Here is a 19,259-nt window from a genome sequence, read left to right as displayed (position 1 = left end):
AAGCTTAGAGATAGGTCTATAATTATTCTGTGAGGAGGGATCTAGATTGGGCTTTTTAATGAGAGGTTGGACCAGAGCAGTTTTAAAGTAGGCTGGAACAGAGCCAGAGGTCAGACAGAATGTTGGGGCCTACAGTATGCATAAACCTCTTTTAGTAGTCTAGTAAGGACCATGTCACTGGGGTAGGAAGAAGTCTTCACACCACATACACTTGGCGACAGTTCCTTGCATTCTCGTCATTGACTGTTCTGCCATATGCTACCTGAGTGTGTTACATTCTTCAGGGGTGTGTGGCAGATCCAGATATGCAGTACAGACTGATTCCACAGGCAGGCAGGGACCTCAAACACACAACACAGGATTTCTATCCTCTCAGGCATGAAAAATCATGACAACTAATACTCTTACAATCAAAATGGCTCCCAACAAGGTGGACTTTTTATTTCTAAAGACACGCCCAGAGTATACTGTGGTCAAAGGTCTTCATCTCAAGAACGCTTAGTAACAAAACGGCTGTAGCAGAATGCAAACGTTCTGATAAACAGTGTGCTGTTTGAGGGGGCATATTACACTTTTTTAGCTCTCAAACTGCAATGAGGGTCATTCCTGAGCTCAGGCCAAAAGTAGTGCACTATGTAGGGAATATGGTGCAATTTGAAATGCGTTTCTTATGAATAATTCACAAGGCTTTTGGGAGAAGGACGGCCATAGATGGAGTGGTCTTATGATTAGACCCCAGCAGAGAGAAGCCTACGTGATCTACGGTCAGAGAACAGTGCATGGATTGTTTGGCCGAAGGGAATCCCAGTTAGTGGCTGGCTCTATACTCCCACACCAAGGACATTACTCAATCAAAACCTCTATCCTGCTTTCTGGGATGTATGTCGTAAGAAAGTAAAAACATACAATATATACAATTTAGTTGTTTTTTTATTCACCCAAAAGTTGTTGATAACATGAACCCAAAGTTTTTACCTTACCCTATCATACAAATCTATAGTTTTTTTGACCCATTTTTTTTGTATACATTATCTACAATGTATAGCTCCAAATATGTTTCCAACGATCATGTCAGTCTAATTGACCTTCAGGCATTCTGAATTTCAGAGTGGTTACCTAAGCCTCATCCTAAACTTAGTAGCTTAGCAAACAAAGTGGCAGGGTCAGGCTGTTGAAATTAACACTTTTAAAGTATGTAATTCACTGACATTTGGCAATGAGCTCTAGTCAAGGATTTCCCCTTTCATCTTTGGCTCTAGCCTAAATAATCTCGAATTTGCATTTGTAAAAAAAATATTTAAAAAAATCCACTTTTGGGTGGTATGCACATCCCCGTCACAAGAGGGCGACATGATACTTTGGTAGCATCATGGGTTGTAGTTTTCTTTACATTTTCCAAGTCCCATTCTGTTTTGTAGTACCAACCGGGCCGGCATGTCACGTCTCTGCACATATTTACATTTTAACAAAAAAGACAGACGACAAAGGGGGAGGGATCATAGCGATAAAGCAGACCATCAATCAAAAGATTTATAGGCCAGACATCCACAGCAAACGAATCCCAGGTAAACATTGAAACATATGTGTTACAACTTGAATCACACGCTGTAACGTTAATATACATAAGGGAAAGTTGTACGTATTTTACGAGTTATAGCTTTTTGCATTTTACGACTGTAGTTAATTATAAACATAGGCAGTACCCATGTGGTTTCATCGAGCCGGAGACTGCAGATTCTTTTGTTAAAAAAAAATAAAGATTTAAAAAACTAGGAAGACGGACAAGCACGAGAGAATAAGGAAACCCCTCTGCAGACGTGTTAATTAGTCACAGAATTAGAATGAAGATAATCGGAAGACTGGTTCCTATATAGTTCAATAAGCTTGTTACACAGGAATCTGAACAGATTCGGAGTAGCGGGTGTGTATTTGTAACGACGAACAGCTGACAAGCTTAGTCAATTTTCATTTTTTTCTATCAAGATATCATTTCGAATCGGTTTTTGTATGGACGAAACGTGAATAAATCTGGTGGAGGTGGTTGAGCAACACTGGGCTGTGACTGGAACAGAGATGGATGGAAAGGTAGGCGGGTTAGGAGTTGAGGAGGACGGGATGGAGTGGAAAAAGGTGGAGGTAGAGTAGTAAAGGTTAAGAAGAAGAGGACGCCTGAGGAGCCTTTGCAGGTCTTGTGGGGGGGAGAGTAGTGATGACGGAGGCTCGGTTCGCAGTGTTGTACTGAGAGAAGATGCGTTCAAGGTGTTGGTGACATTTTAAGGACCCTATTCAGATGGTTTAATAGTTACATGTACAGGTTGCAGGTGTGATTACAGGGTACAGTGGAAATCTAGTCATGCAGGACTAGTGAAATAAAATAATGAAAATGGTCAAATAAACAATATGCATAATAACAAAGGTGGCAGTGATGAATAAATCCATTTCTATTGGGGTGGAGGCAGAGTAAAGACTATTGAGGGGGTTGGGTGGAATGACCATAGGGGGACAGCAGCATGATCATTGAGTGAAATAAAAACAAAAAAGTACATATTAACAACTGCAACAGTGATGAATGTCATTATGGTGGGGGTAGCTGGTAGTGGGGGGAGGTCCATACGGGGAGTAGCAGGGGAGGGGGGAGCAGGTAGCTGACTAGTGGTGGCTATTCAGCATCCTGAGGGTATAAACTGAAAGACTGGACAATAGTTTTTGCCATGATGCTCCTGTTATACCTGCGTTTGAGTGATTTGAAGCGGGTAGAACAGGGCATGGCTTGGGTCGCTGGGTTCCCTGATGATCTTCTTTGCCTTCCTGCGACACCTGGTGGTGTAGGTGTCCTGTAGGGCAGGGAGTGTGCTCCCAGTGGTGTGTTCGGCTGCACGTATCACCTTCTGAAGAGCCTTGCGGTCTGCAGCTGTGGAGTTGCCGTACCAGGCTGTGATGCAGCCCGACAGTGTGCTCTCAATGGTGCTCCTGTAGAACACTGTGAGCATCAGCATCCTTAGGTTAAATAGTTGCTGTCGTGCCTTCTTCACTACGGTGTCCGTGTGTTTAGACCATTTCAGATTCTCTCAGATGGTTACGCCGAGGAATTTGAAGTTGAGTCACGGCGGTGTGTCCAATCACTTTGACTAGGGATTTGGAGAGTAAAGTAGGAGAGGTTGTGTCTGCTAAAGTTCTTCGTGATGGAAGTTTGGTGGTATGTTTCAATGTTAAACAGTATGAGAAGGAGCTAAAACTCAAGCAGGTATGTAAACGTGTGGTTGATAGTAGCCTGCCGGATCAAACAGGACGGCAGTGGGTGAAGGGAGTTATTACAGGAGTTCCATAAATGAACATGAAAGAAATAAAGGACCACTTGAAGGGAGGCCCTTTTATTGAGGCAAAGCACCTTCAGGTGACACAAAATGGGAAGAAGGTGGATAGCTTGTCAGTGCTACTTAACTTTGAAGATCTAGTACTGCCAGAAAAAGTTAAGATTGGGTATATGAGTTACTATGTGCGACCATACCGAAACCATTGCGTTGCTATAACTGTCAAAGGTTTGGGCATGTTGCGGCGGTGTGTAAAGGCAAAAGATGTGTGGGGGAGAACATGCATGTGGAGTAGAGGTCAACCGATTATGATTTTTCCTATACCAATTAATCTGGCGGGTTTTTTTTAATATATTTTTTTATTTGTAATAATGACAATTACAACAATACTGAATGAACACTTATTTTAACTTAATATACTGCTCAAAAAAATAAAGGGAACACTTAAACAACACATCCTAGATCTGAATGAAAGAAATAATCTTATTAAATACTTTTTTCTTTACATAGTTGAATGTGCTGACAACAAAATCACACCAAAATAATCAATGGAAATCCAATTTATCAACCCATGGAGGTCTGGATTTGGAGTCACACTCAAAATTAAAGTGGAAAACCACACTGCAGGCTGATACAACTTTTATGTAATGTCCTTAAAACAAGTCAAAATGAGGCTCAGTAGTGTGTGTGGCCTCCACGTGCCTGTATGACCTCCCTACAATGCCTGGGCATGCTCCTGATGAGGTGGCAGATGGTCTCCTGAGGGATCTCCTCCCAGACCTGGACTAAAGCATCCGCCAACTCCTGGACAGTCTGTGGTGCAACGTGGCGTTGGTGGATGGAGCGAGACATGATGTCCCAGATGTGCTCAATTGGATTCAGGTCTGGGGAACGGGTGGGCCAGTCCATAGCATCAATGCCTTCTTCTTGCAGGAACTGCTGACACACTCCAGCCACATAAGGTCTAGCATTGTCTTGCATTAGGAGGAACCCAGGGCCAACCGCACCAACATATGGTCTCACAAGGGGTCTGAGGATCTCATCTCGGTACCTAATGGCAGTCAGGCTACCTCTGGCGAGCACATGGAGGGCTCAGAGAAATGCCACCCCACACCATGACTGACCCACCGCCAAACCGGTCATGCTGGAGGATGTTGCAGGCAGCAGAACGTTCTCCACGGCGTCTCCAGACTCTGTCACGTCTGTCACGTGCTCAGTGTGAACCTTCTTTCATCTGTGAAGAGCACAGGGCGCCAGTGGCGAATTTGCCAATCTTGGTGTTCTCTGGCAAATGCCAAACGTCCTGTACGGTGTTGAGCTGTAAGCACAACCCCCACCTGTGGACGTCGGGCCCTCATACCACCCTCATGGAGTCTGTTCCTGACCGTTTGAGCAGACACATGCACATTTGTGGCCTGCTGGAGGTCATTTTGCAGGGCTCTGGCAGTGCTTCTCCTGCTCCTCCTTGCACAAAGGCGGAGGTAGCGGTCCTGCTGCTGGGTTGTTGCCCTCCTACGGCCTTCTCCACGTCTCCTGATGTACTGGCCTGTCTCCTGGTAGCGCCTCCATGCTCTGGACACTACACTGACAGACACAGCAAACCTTCTTGCCACAGCTCGCATTGATGTGCCATCCTGGATGAGCTGCACTACCTGAGCCACTTGTGTGGGTTGTAGACTCCGTCTCATGCTACCACTAGAGTGAAAGCACCGCCAGCATTCAAAAGTGACCAAAACATCAGCCAGGAAGCATAGGAACTGAGAAGTGGTCTGTGGTCCCCACCTGCAGAACCACTCCTTTATTGGGGGTGTCTTGCTAATTGCCTATAATTTCCACCTGTTGTCTATTCCATTTGCACAACAGCATGTGAAATGTATTGTCAATCAGTGTTGCTTCCTAAGTGGACAGTTTGATTTCACAGAAGTGTGATTGACTTGGAGTTACATTGTGTTGCCTTTATTTTTTTGAGCAGTGTATAATACATCAATAAAATCAATTTAGCCTCAAATAAATAATGAAACATGTTCAATTTGTTTTTGCATTATTTAAACCAAAGTGTTGGAGAAGAAAGTAAAAGTGCAATATGTGCCATGTAAGAAATCTAATGTTTAAGTGCCTTGCTCAGAACATGAGAACATATGAAAGCTGGTGGTTCCTTTTAACATGAGTCTTCAATATTCCCAGGTAAGAAGTTTTAGGTTGTAGTTATTATAGGAATTATTGGACTATTTCTCTCTATACGATTTGTATTTCATATACCTTTGACTTTTGGATGTTCTTATAGGCACTTTAGTATTGCCAGTGTAACAGTATAGCTTTCGTCCCTCTCCTCGCTCCTACCTGGGCTCGAACCAGGAACACATCGACAACAGCCACCCTCGAAGCAGCGTTACCCATGCAGAGCAAGGGGAACAACTACTCCAAGTCTCAGCACGAGTGACATTTGAAACGCTATTAGCGCGCACCCCACTAACTAGCTAGCCATTTCACATTGGTTACACCAGCCTAATCTTGGGAGTTGATAGGCTTGAAGTCATAAACAGCGCAATGCTTGAAGCATTGCGAAGAGCTGCTGGCAAACCGCACGAAAGTGCTGTTTGAATGAATGCTTACGAGCCTGCTGGTGCCTACCACCGCTCAGACTGCTCTATCAAATCATAGACTTAATTATAATATAATAAACACACAGAAATACGAGCCTTAGGTCATTAATATGGTCGAATCCAGAAACTATCATCTTGAAAACAAAACGTTTTTTCTTTCAGTGAAATAGGGAACCGTTCCGTATTTTATCTAACAGGTGGCATCCCTAAGTCTAAATATTCCTGTTACATTGCACAACCTTCAATGTTATGGCATAATTAAGTAAAATTCTGGCAAATTAGTTCGCAACGAGCCAGGCGGCCCAAACTGTTGCATATACCCTGACTCTGCGTGCAATGAACGCAAGAGAAGTGACACAATTACACCTGGTTAATATTGCCTGCTAACCTGGATTTCTTTTAGCTAAATATGCAGGTTTAAAAATATATACTTCTGTGTATTGAGTCGTGCAACGACTGTGCTTTTTTCGCAAATGCGCTTTCGTTAAATCATGAGCCATGCAGCCCAAACTGCTGCATATACCCTGACTCTGTTGCAATAGAAGTGACACATTTTCCCCAGTTAAAAGAAATTCATGTTAGCAGGCAATATTAACTAAATATGCAGGTTTAAAATATATATACTTGTGTATTAATTTTAAGAAAGACATTGATGTTTACGGTTAGGTACGCGTTGGAGCAATGACGGTCCTTTTTCGTGTACCTAAGCGATTATATGCAATGAAGGACAGGCTAGATAAACTAGTAATATCATCAACCATGTGTAGTTAACTAGTGATTATGATTGATTGATTGTTTTTTATAAGAAGTTTTTAATGCTAGCTAGCAACTTACCTTGGCTTCTTACTGCATTCGCGTAACAGGCAGGCTCCTCGTGGAGTGCAATGTAAAGCAGGTGGTTAGTGCATTGGACTAGTTAACCGTAAGGTTGCAAGATTGAATCCCCGAGCTGACAAGGTAAAAATCTGTCGTCCTGCCCCTGAACAAGGCAGTTAACCCACCGTTCCTAGGCCGTCATTGAAAATAAGAATGTGTTCTTAACTGACTTGCCTAGTTAAATAAAGGTGTAAAAAAAGAAAAAAAATGGCCAAATTGGCGTCCAAAAATACCGATTTCCGATTGTTATGAAAACTTGAAATCGGCCTTAATTAATCGGCCATTCCGATTAATCGGCCGACCACTAGTCCAGTGGCCATTTGATTAATTGTTCAGCAGTCTTATGGCTTGGGGGTAGAAGCTGTTAACCTCTATGGGCTAGGTGGGACGCTAGCGTGCCACCCGTGGTGCACTCCATCAACAGCAGGTGCATTTCAAGAGCGGCAAATTTGAATCCAAATAAATGTCAAAATTCAAATTTTTCAAAAATACAACTATTTTACACCATTTGAAAGATAAACATCTCCTTAATCTAACCACGTTTTACGATTTCAAAAAGGTTTTACGGCGAAAGCATAAATTTAGAGTATGTTAGGACAGTACATTTACAAGAGTTGTGTGTAATGTTTTGTCAAGTCAAAGACAGGGTCACCAAAACCATAAAACCAGCTAAAATGATGCACTAACCTTTTACAATCTCCATCAGATGACACTCCTAGGACATTATGTTAGACAATGCATGCATTTTTAGTTCTATCAAGTTCATATTTATATCCAAAAACAGCGTTTTACTATGGCATTGATGTTGAGGAAATCGTTTCCCTCCAATAACCGGCAGTCAAGTCAGCGTCACAAATTAAATAATTAAAATTAGAAAACATTGGTAAAATATTATATTGTCATTTAAAGAATTATAGATTTACATCTCTTGAACGCAATCAACTTGCCAGATTTAAAAATAACCTTACTGGGAAATCACACTTTGCAATAATCTGAGCACTGCGCCCAGAAAAATACGCGTTGCGATACAGACTAGACGTCATGTTGGGGAGATCTAAAATCGAAAATACTATGTAAATAATCCATTACCTTTGATTCTCTTCATCAGATGTCACTTCCAGGTATCACAGGTCCATAACGAATGTAGTTTTGTTCAAAAAAGCTCATCATTTATGTCCAAAAATCTCCGTCTTGTTAGCACATGATCTAAGCCAGCCGGACTTCTCGTCATGAACGAGGGGAAAAAATATATTTACGTTCGTTCAAACATGTCAAACGTTGTATAGCATAAATCATTAGGGCCTTTTTTAACCAGAACATGAATAATATTCAAGGTGGACGAATGCATACTCTTTTATAACGTATTGGAACGAGGGTACCCAACATGAACTCGCGCGCCAGGTGTCTAATGGGACATCATCGTTCCATGGCTCTTGTTCGGTCAGATCTCCCTCCAGAAGACTCAAAACACTTTGTAAAGGCTGGTGACATCTAGTGGAAGCAATAGGAAGTGCCAAAATATTCCTCAGCCCCTGTGTTTTTCAATGGGATAGGTTTAAAGTCAATACAACACATCAGGTATCCACTTCCTGTCAGAAAATGTCTCAGGGTTTTGCCTGCCAAATGAGTTCTGTTATACTCACAGACACCATTCAAACAGTTTTAGAAACTTTAGAGTGTTTTCTATCCATATATAATAAGTATATGCATATTCTAGTTACTGGGTAGGATTAGTAACCAGATTAAATCGGGTACATTTTTTTTATCCAGACGTGCAAATGCTGCCCCCTAGCCCTAACAGGTTAAGGAGACTTTTTGTCCTAGACTTGGCGCTCCGGTACCGCTTGCCGTGCGGAAGCAGAGAAAACAGTCTATGACTGTTTTGGAGACTGACAAGTTTTTGTGCTTTCCTCTGACACCGCCTAGTATATAGGTCTTGGATGGTAGGAAGCTTGGCCCCAGGGATGGGCCGTAATGTACGGTCAGACCAGACTTTCAAAGCACTTCATGGCTACCGACGTGAGTGCTACGGGGCAATAATCATTTAGGCAGGTTACCTTCGCTTCCTTGAGCACAGGGACTATGGTGGTCTGCTTGAAACTTGCAGTTATTACAGACTCGGTCAGGGAGAGGTTGAAAATGTCAGTGAAGACACTTGCCAGTTGGTCGGTGCATGCTTTGAGTACACGTTCTTGTTATCTGTCTGCCCTGTGGCTTTGTGAATGTTGACCTGTTTTAAAGGTCTTGCTCACATCGGCTACCGAGAGCGTTATCACACAGTCGTCCAGAACAGCTGGTGCTCTCATGCATGCTTCAGTGTTGCTTGCCTCTACGCGAGCATAAAAAGCATTTAGCTCGTCCGGTAGGCTCTCGTCACTGGGCAGCTCGCGTCTCGGTTTCCCTTTGTAGTCCGTAATAGTTTTCAAGCCCTGCAACATCCGACGAGCGTCAGAGTCGGTGTAGGATTCAATTTTAATCCTGTATTCACGCTTTGCTTGATTGATGGTTCGTCTGAGGGCCTAGTGGGATTTCTTATAAGTGCTATGACGTTACTAGCGCGAGTCGCTATGGTTAATCATGGCTAGGATAAGTGGCTTTCTAACTTTTGTGTACATGGACCAGATCATTGCAAATTGCGTTGTCAGCAGTTCAGGAAGAAGACTTTGGTTATGGTTGTATTGATATCACAATGTATGTCTGTTTTGTTTTCGCCCCAACTTTTCTCCGGTGACAAACATTGGCAGTAGAATGGTCCGTACTAAAGAGCTCAGTGACTTTCAACGTGGCACCGTCATAGGATGCTACCTTTCCAACAAGTCAGTTCGTCAAATTTCTGCCATGCTAGAGCTGCCCCGGTCAACTGTAAGTGCTGTTATTGTGAAGTGGAAACGTCTAGGAGCAACAACAGCGCAGCCGCGAAGTGGTAGACCCCACAAGCTCACAGAACGGGACCGCCGAGTGCTGAAGCGTGTAGCACGTACAAATCGTCCGTCCTCTGTTGCAACACTCACAACTGAGTTCCAAACAGCCTCTGGAAGCAAGGTCAGCACAAGAACTGTTCGTCGGGAGCTTCGTGAAATGGGTTTCCATGGCCGAGCAGCCGCACACATGCCTAAGATCACCAAGTCAGGCCTTCAAGCAGTCACTGTTGCTGACGATATTAAGGAAAAAGTAGTAAGTCCTCCTTACCTGCATGGGGTTAAGTCGAACATTGTTCAGATAATCAAGGGAGGGGATTTGTGATGTGACTATATAGAATTGTGGTTAATGTGAATAGAGAATGTAACAACATGTTATTAGTCACTTGTAAATCAATGGTGCTTATGCAGTGCTAGAACAAACAGGAGAAACGTTAAGATAAAGCTGATCCCTGTATTGTCATTTCTATAGAAACTTGACTTACCTAAAGTCAAAGGTCATCTGCTCATTTTCGGAGCCACCAACTGGGATCTCATCGGAAGGAAAGAGGTGCCAAAAGCACAAGGTATAACCCTGCCCAGTCCTGTACATTGCTGTATGCAATACTCCACTCGGTTGTCCCTTAATAGCACTTGTGCTACCAACTTTTTAAAGTAGTTTTTCCTGTCTTTCTACTGACAATCTTGAAGCAACCCTCATAATTGACAGCAGTATTAAAATGTTCCTGTTTCTTATTAAATCAAACTTTAAAGTGCATTTAAAATCGCAACAGACTTTGTTAAAATTGTGTTGTGTGTGTGTGGTTTCTCAGTGGCCTTCAGGAACCTAGGCCAGAACTTGTGGGGTCCTCACCGCTACAGCAGCCTTAGTGACGTGCAGGTCAGTAGTGTGGTGTCTGGGCCCTGTGCTGCCCACAGCCTCCTAATCACCACCGAGGGCAAGCTCTGGAGCTGGGGTAGGAATGCTATACCGTAATAGCTCATAGTTTATACTTGCATATACACTACCATTCAAAAGTTTGGGGTCACTTAGAAATGTCCTTGTTTTGAAAGAAAAGCCAATTTTTTTGTCCATTTAAAAGAACATCAAATTGATCAGAAATACAGTGTAGACGTTGTAAATGACTATTATAGCTGGAAACGGCTGATTTTTAATGGACGATCTACATCGGCGTACAGAGGCCCATTATCAGCAACAATCACTCCTGTGTTCCAATGGCACGTTGTGTTAGCTAATCCAAGTTTATCATTTTAAAAGGCTAATTGATCATTAGAAAACCCTTTTGCAATTATGTTAGCACAGCTGAAACTGTTGTACTGATTTTAAAGAAGCAATAAAACTGTCCTTCTTTAGACTAGTTGAGTATCTGGAGCATCAGCATTGGGGTTCGATTACAGGCTCAAAATGGCCAGAAAAAAATAACTTTCTTCTGAAACTCATCAGTCTATTCTTGTTCTGAGAAATGAAGGCTATTCCATGCGAGAAATTGCCAAGAAACTGAAGATCTCATACAATGCTGTGTACTACGCCCTTCACAGAACAGCGCAAGCTGGCTCTAACCAGAATAGAAAGAGTGGGAGGCCCCAGTGCACAACTGAGCAAGAGGACAAGTACATTACAGTGTCTAGTTTGAGAAAATGACGCCTCACAAGTCCTCAACTGGCAGCTTCATTAAATAATACCCACAAAACACCAGTCTCAACGTCAACAATGAAGCGGTGACTCCAGGATGCTGGCCTTCTAGGCAGAGTTGCAAAGAAAAAGCCATATCTCAGACTGGCCAATAAAAATAAAAGATGGGCAAAAGAACACAGACACTGGACAGCGGAACTCTGCCTAGAAGGCCAGCATCCCGGAGTTGCCTCTTCACTGTTGACTTTGAGAATGGTGTTTTGCTTCTGTGAAGGGCGTAGTACACAGCGTTGTACAGCTCTTCCGTTTCTTGGCAATTTCTCACATGAAATAGCCTTCATTTCTCAGAACAAGAATAGACTGATGAGTTTCAGAAGAAATTTCTTTATTTGTTTCTGGCCATTTACAACATTAACAATGTCTACACTGTATTTATGATCAATTTGATGTTATTTTAATGCACAATTGTTTTTGTTGCTTTTCTTTAAAAAACAAGGACATTTCTAAGTGACCCCAAACTTTTGAACGGTAGTGTATATGTCTCATAGATGTAATCATTCTAGCTGAGTCCAGAAGAAATGGTCAATATTGACTTCTTTCTGCAACTATCAGGTCGAAATGAAAAGGGTCAGCTGGGTCACGGGGACACCAAACGCCTGGAGGCCCCAAAGCTGATTGAGCCCCTCGCAGACGAAGTGGTGGTGGCTGCAGCCTGTGGACGCAACCACACCCTGGCATTGACAGAGGGTGGCACCGCCTACTCGTTTGGAGAGAACAAACTGGGCCAGCTGGGCCAGGGCAACCAAACAGATGCAGTCCTCAGTCCAGCCCTGGTAAGCAACATCAACCTTGAAAAAGAAAGGAGAGCCGCACGCTCTAGGAGCTCAGATGCAATAATTGAATTACCTAATAACCAACGTTTCGACAGACAAGCTGTCTTCATCAGGGTATACATCAGGGTATAATGACAAACACTGCAGTTCACTAGTTTATATAGTGTCAAAGGACACAAGTGTCTGTAATCATGGCCGGGTATGGCTTGATATCATTGGTTAATTTACAGATATAAATAGAACATATAAAAAAACATAAATGGATAGCATACGATCATAGATACAGTTTGGCTACATAGGCCTACAAACATTTACAATGAATAGCAAAATCACAATGGCTTCAGATCAAAGTCTACTTTGAGACCGAAGGGAGAAAGGGTCTTTAAATGAAAGATGCCAGGCAGCCTCTCGTTTTAACAATAAATTGTTGAGGTCACCCCATCTTGTAGGGAGGGTGACATGTCCGATGCCGATATAACATAGGGACGAAATCGAGTGGTTCGCTTCCAAAAAGTGGGCTGCAACTGGGTACGTCGAATTTTTGCACCTAATGGTGCTACAATGCTTCGTAGTTTTAATTCACACGTCGTTTTACCCACATACTTTTTACCACAAGGACAAGTTATAAGATAAATCACTGTCTTAGTGGAGCATGTGATAACACCTTTGATTTGTTTCCCTGTTTGGGGTTGTTTGAAGGATCTACATTTGTAAGAGCCATTGCATTGAGCGCAGCCATTACACTTGTTGTTTCCATCTGGTAGAGGCACAAATAGATGTTGTGCAGGGATATTTTGTGGTGGTAAATGAGAGTTTACCAATTGATCTCTGAGATTTCTGCCCCGCGAGAAAACGACTGAGGGAGGGTTGGAAAACACATTACTGTTATCGGATCTTACAATGTGCCAATGTTTGTGAAAGATTCCCTTAATTTGTTCAGAGCACTTTGAATAGCGGGTAGTAAGAACACAAGAATGCTTCTTTTTGGGAGACTCTCCTTGAAAGAGATCATGTCTCGATTTATTTAGGATTTTCTCAATGGCAGTATTAATCTGTTCGTTTTTGTACCCCCTCTCCTTGAATTTTCTTTGTGTCTCAGCCATATTTCTGTCAATCTGATTGTTTTTTGAAAGTTCTTTTGATTTGACAGAATTGGCTGTAGGGAAACTGTTTTTCAAGGGAAGCGGGTGACAACTATCAGCCCTCAACAAATTGTTATGATCAGTAGGTTTCCTGTAAAGATCAGTGTAAAGAACATTATCCTCACACAAAATCAGAAGATCAAGGAAACTGATTTGACGTGTGTCAGGTTGCATAGTAAATCTCAGGTGCTCAGAACAGGAGTTAAGAAAAGCATGGAACGCCTGGAGCTGTTTTGCATCATCCCTCCATAGAACAAAAATATCATCAATGTACTGTTTCTAAATAATTATGTTAGGCAAGAAAACATTTTTGAGAGGATTCAGAATTGACTGTTTCTCCATGTAACCCACATACAAATTTGCATAGTTAAATCAAATTTAAATCATATCAAATGTATTTACAAAGCCTTTCTTACATCAGCTGATATCTCAAAGTGCTGTACAGAAACCCAACCTAAAACCCCAAACAGCAAGCAATGCAGGTGTAGAAGCACAGTGGCTAGGAAAAACTCCCTAGAAAGGCCAGAACCTAGGAAGAAACCTAGAGAGATGCCAGGCTCTGAGGGGTGGCCAGTCCTCTTCTGGCTGTGCCGGGTGGAGATTATAACAGCACATGGCCAAGATGTTCAAATGTTCATAGATGACCAGCAGGGTCAAATAATAATAATCACAGTGGTTGTCGAGGGTGCAACAGGTCAGCACCTCAGGAGTAAATGTCAGTTGGCTTTTCATAGCCGATCATTCACAGTATCTCTACCGCTCCTGCTGTCTCTAGAGTTGAAAACAGCAGGTCTGGGACAAGTAACACGACAGGATCAGTTAGGAGCCATAGGGGATCCCATAGCAGTACCCTTTGTCTGAATAAAGTAATCATTTGGAAACATGACATAGTTGTGTGTGAGTACTATTTTAGCCAATTTTATAATGCATTCTTTGGAAGCAACATCAACTTCCCTATTCATCTGCCTAGTTATTGTGGCTGATTTATTATGGGTCTAATATGGCCACATGCTGAGCCTGTGCTTATCAAAGCTTCTCCTTTCCCCTCTCAGATCCAGTACAATGGGCAGCCCTTGGTCAAGGTGGCGTGTGGGGCAGAGTTCAGCATGGTGGTGGACTGCAAAGGAAACCTCTACTCGTTCGGGTGCCCAGAGTATGGCCAGCTAGGTATGTCCACAACTAACGAGCAGGACTGGACAGATTTAAACTTCTAAAAAAAGTTTCTCCAATGACACATTTGAAGAGTCACAATGACCCCTTCAAAAATCATTCTAGATCAAACACTGGCGTTGCACTTATTTTTGTGTTGTGTTTTGGGTCACAGGACACAACTCTGACGGCAAGTTCATTGCCCGCGCCCAGCGCATCGAGTTTGACTGTGAGACCATTGCACGCCGCGTGGCCATCTTCATCGAGAAGAGTAAGGACGGCCAGGTGACGCCTGTACCTAACGTGGTGGTCCGAGACGTCGCCTGCGGAGGCAATCACACGGTGAGGAGGGAAGACCAGGACCCGTATTCAGTCTTGGATAAGGAATGCTGATCTAGGATCAGTTTGGCCTTTTAGATCATAATGAATAAAATGACATGTACATGGGGAACCTGATCCTAGATCAGCACTCCTACTCTGAGGCGCTTTTACGAATATGGGCTCTGATACCTACTGCCACAAATACCCCTTGAGCCAGAAATTTGCATTTTAGAAACAGAAATCAAAGAATGATATAGAACTTTTGCATCTCACAATAGTGTTGGTATATATTAGTGATGTCCCCATCCCCCAACCTTTGCATAATTACTGAATGAAGAACGTACATTTGAGTCATTCAACTGACGCTCTTATCCAGAGCAAGCTACAGTGTTCCCTTCATGTTTAATGAATGAACCTGCAGATGGAGACCTCTTCATTCTGGTCTTTAAATCTGGACACTAATAGGGAGCTGAGCGGGTCTGATAACATTTGGCACCAGCCTGTGTTTAAAGGGATTGTCCACTCTAAGTATGAGTTTTCACTTACATTGGCCGTAGTTGATTCGCAAAGTCAGGTTTTTTTCTTCTCACTTTTGTTTTGTTAGCATGAGGTATGTAATCTGTTTGTGTGTGTCCCCAGCTGATATTGGACTCCCAGAAGCGGGTGTTTTCCTGGGGCTTTGGTGGTTATGGACGGCTGGGTCACACGGAGCAGAAGGACGAGATGGTGCCCAGACTGGTGAAGCTCTTTGACTTCCCCGGGCGCGGGGCATCCCAAATCTACACTGGCTATCAGTGCTCCTTCGCTGTAAATGAGATGGGTATGGGACACAATGCTTAACCCCTTGAATGTCGCACTGATGAGTAAATCTCTTTTAGAATTATTTTATTTATCACCCCTATAATCAATTTATACCACTATAAACCAAGAATACTACTGTTACTTCCCCCAAGTCTGTTGCTCTACCTGATATACACTCTGTACAAAACATCTCTTTCCATGACAGACTGACCAGGTGAAAGCTGTGATCCCTTATTGAGGTCACCTGTTAAATCCACTTCAATCAGAGAAGATGATTCTTGATACACACAGTTTCCCATGTGTATCAAGAATGGTCCACCACCCAAAGGACATCCAGCCAACTTGATACAACTGTGGGAAACTTTGCAGTCAATATTGGCCAGCAGCCCTGTGGAACGCTTTCGACACCTTGTAGAGTACATGCCCAGACGAACTGAAGCTGTTCTGAGGGCAAAAGGTGGTGCAAGTCAATATTAGGAAGGTGTTCTTAATGTTTTGTTGTGTATGTTGTAGTGATTTCAGGGCGTATCCCAACTGATTTGAACCTAGCATCTGTCAGTCTAAACAATGTAGCCATTACGCCAAGAGTTGGACACTTTTGCCAAGGACGCTGGTGTTTTTTGATAAGGAAGCTACAATATTAACATTTTGTGTGCAGGAGGGCTGTTTTTCTGGGGGGTCACCAATACCTCGCGGGAGTCTACCATGTACCCCAAGGCCGTGCAGGACCTGTGTGGCTGGAAGGTCCGCAGTCTGGCGTGCGGGAAAAGCAGTATAGTTATCGCTGCAGACGACAGCACCATCAGCTGGGGACCCTCCCCCACCTTTGGAGAACTGGTAAGTTTTAATAATAATTAATTGGTGTATGTATAAAGTATATTTCTCACACCCAAAGTGCTATACAATTATACACTGAAAATAAATATAAACGGAACATGTAACGTGTTGGTCCCATGTTTCATGAGCTGAAATAAAAAATCCCAGACATTTTCCATATGCTCAAAAATCTTTTTTCTCTCAAATTTTGTGCATAATTTGTTTACATCCCTGTTAGTGAGCATTTGTTGTTTGACAAGATGCCACACCTGTCAGGTGGATGGATTATATCAAAAAGCTGATTAATTATGATAATTATACAACTGCACCTTGTGCTGGGGACAGTAAAAGGCCAATTCAAAATGTGCAGTTTATAGTCACACAACACAATGCCACAGATACCTCAAGTTTTGAGGGAGTGTGCAATTGGCATGCTGACTGCAGTTATGTCTACCAGAGCTGTTTCCAGAGAATTGAATGTTAATTGCTCTACCATAAGCTGCCTCCAACGTCGTTTTAGAGAATTTGGCAGTATGTCTAAACGGCCTCGCAACCACAGACCACGTGTATCCACGCCAGCCCAGGACGTCCACATCCAGCTTCTTCACCTGTGTGATCATCTGAGGGGGAGGGGGGGTGAGGAGTATTTCTGTCTGTAATATAGCCTTTTTGTAAGGAAAAACTCATTCTGGTTGGCTGGGCCTGGCTGCCAAGTCGTTAGGCCTATGCCCTCCAAGGCCCACCCATGGCTTCACCCCTGCCCAGTCATGTGAAATCCATAGATTAGGGCCTAATGAATTTATTTCAATTGACTGATTTCCTTATATGAACGGTAACTCTCAAATCTTTGAAAATATTGCGTTTTATATTTGTGTTCAGAATAGAAATGTGCTCAAATGACTGCTGAATTGGCACACCTCTTCTGGCTTCTCTATCTCTTATGACATGGGTTTTGTGTTTGTTACAGGGATACGGCGACAACAAGGCCAAGTCCTCCACTACTGCTCAGGAGGTGAAGACCCTGGATGGAGTTTACACTGAACAGGTGTGGAGCAGCAACAGAGAATGAAAATAGTGCTGAATTTGAATTCCCACTTATGTATTCTGTAGATGTGAAACTGCATTTAGGTGAATGTTCACTCTTTGGGCTGAAACATTTGGGTGTTTGTGGTTGCAGGTGGTGATGGGATACGCACACTGCCTGGTCATCGCCAGACAGGATACTCCACAGGAACAAGAGACGCTCAAGAAGCTGCCAGAGTACAACCCAGGCCCCCTCTGATGGGGCACCATCCAGCCACCTTACCATTTGTCAACAGATTCTCTCCAGAATGCACCTCCCCTTTAAGTCACCTTTGTAAGGCTTGATGGATGGCTGGGGAGGGTGGGCTCTCATGAATATGTTTGCATACACTTCAAAAAAACAAGTCAGTTCTTAGTGTTTGTTCCCAAAGACCAATTACATTTTATTTGACTTTGTTCATGAAGTCCATGGCAGTATTACTCTGCATGCATTGTCAGAACACAATCGGGATCTGAGACATTGTGCCATCAAGTTGACGCTCTCCGGCCATTGACTTCTGTTACATTCCTTGGTTAATCTCTTCACTTGTATGATTAACTATTGGTGTTGATGCGCAACTGTCCATAAGGCCAGTAACTACTTGACATTCCGGCCTTTTTTTACCTCAGTGACTCATTTTAGCCTGGGAATCCAGGTGTGGGCACTGCAATCTTGGCAATGAAAACCAGCATGAATGTGGTTTTGCAAGTAGTTGAGTTGTGCGACTCTTTGTGTGCAAATGGTTAACAGGGTGTGGTTATCCTAGTTTTAAATCAAGACTGGTTGTTTTTCTTAATTTGTTTTGGTGTCTGGGTCAGAAGGCCCGCATGTTTTTTACATTTCAAACGTGGAAATGGTAAAGGTTAATTAAATTGGTTGATTTTGTTCAGTCTGTTCTGACATTGCCTGCCCCCAGTCATCACTGCATGTAGCAGTTAGTATGCGGCCATCTGCTGACCAATCATTCACCATATTTTGGATGAGCTAGGAGTAGATGACTGGGATCGTACAGATGGGCAAGTTTCTTGTACATACCGATTATGTGCACTCCATGGGTTGATTTCGGGCCACACTTCTAGCACCAATCTGATTTAACTAATTCTGACAAGCAAATTTACCAATGAGCATATCACACCTTACACAGGTTCTGAGCTGCCAAATACTTGAGATTCACGATTTACAGATGGTTATGCTGGATTAACATTGTGGAAGGTTGATTTGTCTGCATTTTGGGAGTTATGGCTAGCTGAATCTAGTGCCTTCAGAAAGTATTCATACCTGTTCAGTTGTTTCAGCCTGAATGTAAAATGTATTACATTGTTTTTTTTATACTTGTATACAAACACCCCATAATGTCAGTAGAATTGTTTACATTTGTACAAATTAAATGAATAGCTGAAATGTCTTGATTCATAAGTATTCCACCCCTTTTGTTATGGCAATCCTAAATAAGTTCAGGAGTAAAAATTAGCTTAAGTCACAAATAACATGATTCTTTGACTGCCTCATCTCTGTACCCCACACATACAATTATCTAAGGTCACTCAGTTGAGCAATGAATTTCAACCAAAGACCAGGGAGGTTTTCTAATGCCTCGTAAAGGGCAACTATTGGTAGATGGATAAAAATGTAAAAATCTGACATTGAATATCCCTTTGAATGCTGTATCAATACACCAGTCACTACAAAGATACAGGCATCCTTCTTAACTCAGTTGCTGGAGGAAGGAAATCAGATTTCCCCATGGGGACAATGGTGATTTTAAAGCTGTTTAATGGCTGTGATAGGAGATA

General features: G+C 42.8%; 1 protein-coding gene across 2 annotated transcripts; it reads left to right on the top strand.

The window, feature by feature from the left end:
• The first annotated feature begins 1,299 nt into the window (after nucleotides 1–1,299).
• Nucleotides 1,300–18,867, top strand: LOC106572245 (protein RCC2 homolog). 2 transcript variants are annotated; one of them, XM_014146270.3, is made up of 11 exons: nucleotides 1,300–1,565; nucleotides 9,538–9,964; nucleotides 10,181–10,274; nucleotides 10,521–10,664; nucleotides 11,954–12,174; nucleotides 14,369–14,483; nucleotides 14,641–14,807; nucleotides 15,426–15,606; nucleotides 16,246–16,424; nucleotides 17,371–17,448; nucleotides 17,581–18,867. In XM_014146270.3, the coding sequence occupies exons 2-11, from the start codon at nucleotides 9,539–9,541 to the stop codon at nucleotides 17,683–17,685; spliced, it is 1,710 nt and encodes a 569-aa protein (XP_014001745.2). In that variant the 5' UTR covers nucleotides 1,300–1,565; nucleotide 9,538; the 3' UTR covers nucleotides 17,686–18,867. The 2 variants fall into 2 exon arrangements, with proteins under 2 accessions (XP_014001745.2, XP_014001744.2); XM_014146269.3 differs by having other exon boundaries at nucleotides 1,301–1,565; nucleotides 9,535–9,964.
• The last annotated feature ends 392 nt before the right edge of the window (nucleotides 18,868–19,259 follow it).

This window comes from Salmo salar, chromosome 15, assembly GCF_965601325.2.
Source record: "Salmo salar chromosome 15, fSalSal1, whole genome shotgun sequence".
Classification (NCBI taxonomy): Eukaryota; Metazoa; Chordata; class Actinopteri; order Salmoniformes; family Salmonidae; genus Salmo; species Salmo salar.
Note: the sequence above shows the minus strand (reverse complement) of the source record. Positions and strands in the feature narration are given on the sequence as shown.